Below are 2,838 nucleotides of genomic sequence, written 5' to 3'. Positions count from 1 at the left end.
CGGTTAGTAACCCGTTACAAGAATCCAACATTTCATAGGGAGAAAAAAAAAAGAGAATGAAGTGATATGATTGGTTGAAAATAAGTAGAACAAATAGGAGAAATATAGGGAATCAAAGCTATGTGCTGTTATGCATGCAAAGAAAATAAGAAATTAATAAATAATATAATTAGAGGGAAAGACCAATTAAATTGGTGTCGTGATTACCAATGCCCTTTCCCTCAAAAGTTTATAGGCAAACAAAATGGCAGGGATTTGACCGTACACCTGCTCAATTTTAAGCTTAAAAGTGCCTATAAATCCCTCTCTTGCATCTCATCCACTACTCTCAACCTCACCCTACCCTGTTTTAGAGAGAGAAACAAAGAGGGGCAATTATGGAATGTGGTGGTTCTGCAACCGGAGGTGGAGATGGCTTCCATAGCTACATAAGGCAACAACCTAAGCCAACCTCGGATATTTTCATCTCCAAAATTTCCCTTTTACCCTTCGCTTGTACCTTCTATCTCTACATATATTACGTTTTGGTTTTCATTTGTTGCATGCTTATCAAGATCTCTTCATATTCATCATTTTGGCTTAGTTTCTGTTTATTTAAATTTGCATGTATCAAAAAGCTTCAATTTACCTTCTCTTTCTAATATCTTAATATTTTCATACAAAGCTCAACTCGGACTTGAATTTCAATGAAAGAGAGTCATTAGCACGGTACGTACAGGACCAGAACTGAAACCCTAATTTGAAAACACCGGTTGGTTGATTGAACATTTGAAAAAAAACTGAGTTATGGTGGATAATTTTTAGACCATAGTGGAGGATTACATGCCATGGCTCCGTGGAGCCATAAATTTTTCGTAAATAAATTTAAATTTATAGTTTTTTTTGGTACACGTCATTAATATATTTTCTTGTCAGATGTGTGAGTTGGCCGTGTTGGTGACATGGCTAATTAACAAATACAAAGAAGAAAAAGATAATAATAAATAAATGTTAATATCTGTTGTCTTTTTGTCCATACAAACAGTCCAAAACCTCTTGCCCTATTTCAGCCTTTTGTATTCTTCACAAGAGAACTAACTAACCTACTTCTGTTTCTTACTCCACTGGTGACTAATGAATGACACTTAAATTATATATTTTAATATTTATTAAAGGAAAATGAAACAATTATAAAGAATTAAATTAAAACTTTGTAAATATTGAGATTATGTTGAAATAAANTTTTTTTTTTTTTTTTTTTTTTTGTAGAAATAAATTATTTAATTGTTTTAATTATATGGCGTCTGTCTATTTAATCGAAATTGATTTACTTATGAAAATTTAAGATTTTTAATTCATAAAGTTCGGTTTGATATTTTTTTTTCATTATTTGTTTGATGAATCTAAATGAAGCATTTGATTACAGCTTTGAATGTATTGTTAACGGCAAACAAGTCATCCTCTGCCAACAATACTCACAACACCAACCATCAGCAAGTAAATGGTCGTAACCTTGCGACCAACTCCCCTGTGACTGGCTCTACCCCTGCCTCGATCGCTGCCACCAACAATGAGCAGAGCCAACAATGCATTGTGCGGGAGCAGGACCAATACATGCCGATCGCTAATGTGAGACGCATCATGCGACGAATCTTACCCTCTCATGCAAAGATATCTGATGATGCAAAGGAAACCATCCAAGAATGCGTGTCTGAGTACATCAGCTTCATTACTGGCGAGGCCAACGAGCGATGCCAAAGGGAGCAGCGTAAGACAGTGACAGTAGAAGATGTCCTTTGGGCCATCGGGAAGCTAGGGTTTGACGATTACATTGAGCCATTAACTGTCTTTCTCAACCGCTACCGCGAGTCGGAGAGTGATCGAATCCGTACGGAACCAATCCTGAGGCGCAATGTGGATTATGGACCACAAGTAGGGATGGTACCACCGTATGGCCAGACGTTTCAAATAGGGCACGTCCCATCAGGAATGTTTGATGCAATGGGCGGGTACTACGATGGAGGTGGCAATGGCGGGGCGAGCTCGGGCAATGGTAATCAACTTTGATATGAGTTCGATGTAAAATATGGCTATATATAATGAATAAGTATCAAAAAGTAACAAATGATTATAACCCATTTTATTTGTTCTAATATGATGGCGATCGGTGTTGGATACTTTGGTTTGCATGAAATTATCTTTCTTTTAACTTGTTAAGATCTTAAAAAAAATGATTAAATCAATTTTAATTTGGTTGAGTGTTTTTTTTTTCTTTTTTGAGTTTTTTATATTAAAAAATTAATAATCATAACATTTATTTTGTTTAAGGTTAGAAAATAAAATAAAATAATATATATATATTGATTTTTTTTTGTTCTTTGGTCAGTAAAAAAGAGGCTCTATATTTGGTCTAGAAATTACATTTACATATTTAATTAAATAATTAAGGAAACAATTATGTTGAACTTATTTTTAACACCGGTTGTCTAAAAGATTTTATTAGTACTTGTTTTATGGAGTGAAATGAGTCTAGGAGAAGTTCAGAAGGAATTTATTGAATTTGCATTTTCGAATCTCAACTCAATGATGGATAAGCTTCATCGTCGAGAGGAAAAAAAGTTCAACCAAATTGAGTCATGATTCATGCATAGAAATTTCATCTTCGCATACATCGTCTCATTATTTCAAATCACAAAACTTTTCCACGCTACTTTTTCAATCAATCAAATTATCGGGATGCATCGGCCATAAAATTTAGAACGATGACACTTTGTAAAAGATCACAAAACTCTCCTCTCTCCATTGAAAATTTTCTTTCTTTCAATGCCCTAAAACCGACCTCTCATGATACTGAAATCA

General features: G+C 34.4%; 1 protein-coding gene across 2 annotated transcripts; it reads left to right on the top strand.

Annotated features, from left to right (window-relative positions):
- Positions 1–314: 314 nt before the first annotated feature.
- LOC111800858 (nuclear transcription factor Y subunit B-9-like) lies at positions 315–2,141 on the top strand. Of its 2 annotated transcripts, none has more exons than XM_023684742.1 (2): positions 315–495; positions 1,406–2,141. In XM_023684742.1, the coding sequence occupies exons 1-2, from the start codon at positions 378–380 to the stop codon at positions 2,044–2,046; spliced, it is 759 nt and encodes a 252-aa protein (XP_023540510.1). In that variant the 5' UTR covers positions 315–377; the 3' UTR covers positions 2,047–2,141. The 2 variants fall into 2 exon arrangements, with proteins under 2 accessions (XP_023540510.1, XP_023540511.1); XM_023684743.1 differs by having other exon boundaries at positions 317–456.
- The last annotated feature ends 697 nt before the right edge of the window (positions 2,142–2,838 follow it).

Source organism: Cucurbita pepo, chromosome LG08 (assembly GCF_002806865.2).
Source record: "Cucurbita pepo subsp. pepo cultivar mu-cu-16 chromosome LG08, ASM280686v2, whole genome shotgun sequence".
In the NCBI taxonomy this organism is placed as follows: domain Eukaryota; kingdom Viridiplantae; phylum Streptophyta; class Magnoliopsida; order Cucurbitales; family Cucurbitaceae; genus Cucurbita; species Cucurbita pepo.
This window is presented reverse-complemented; position numbering and strand designations above follow the sequence as displayed.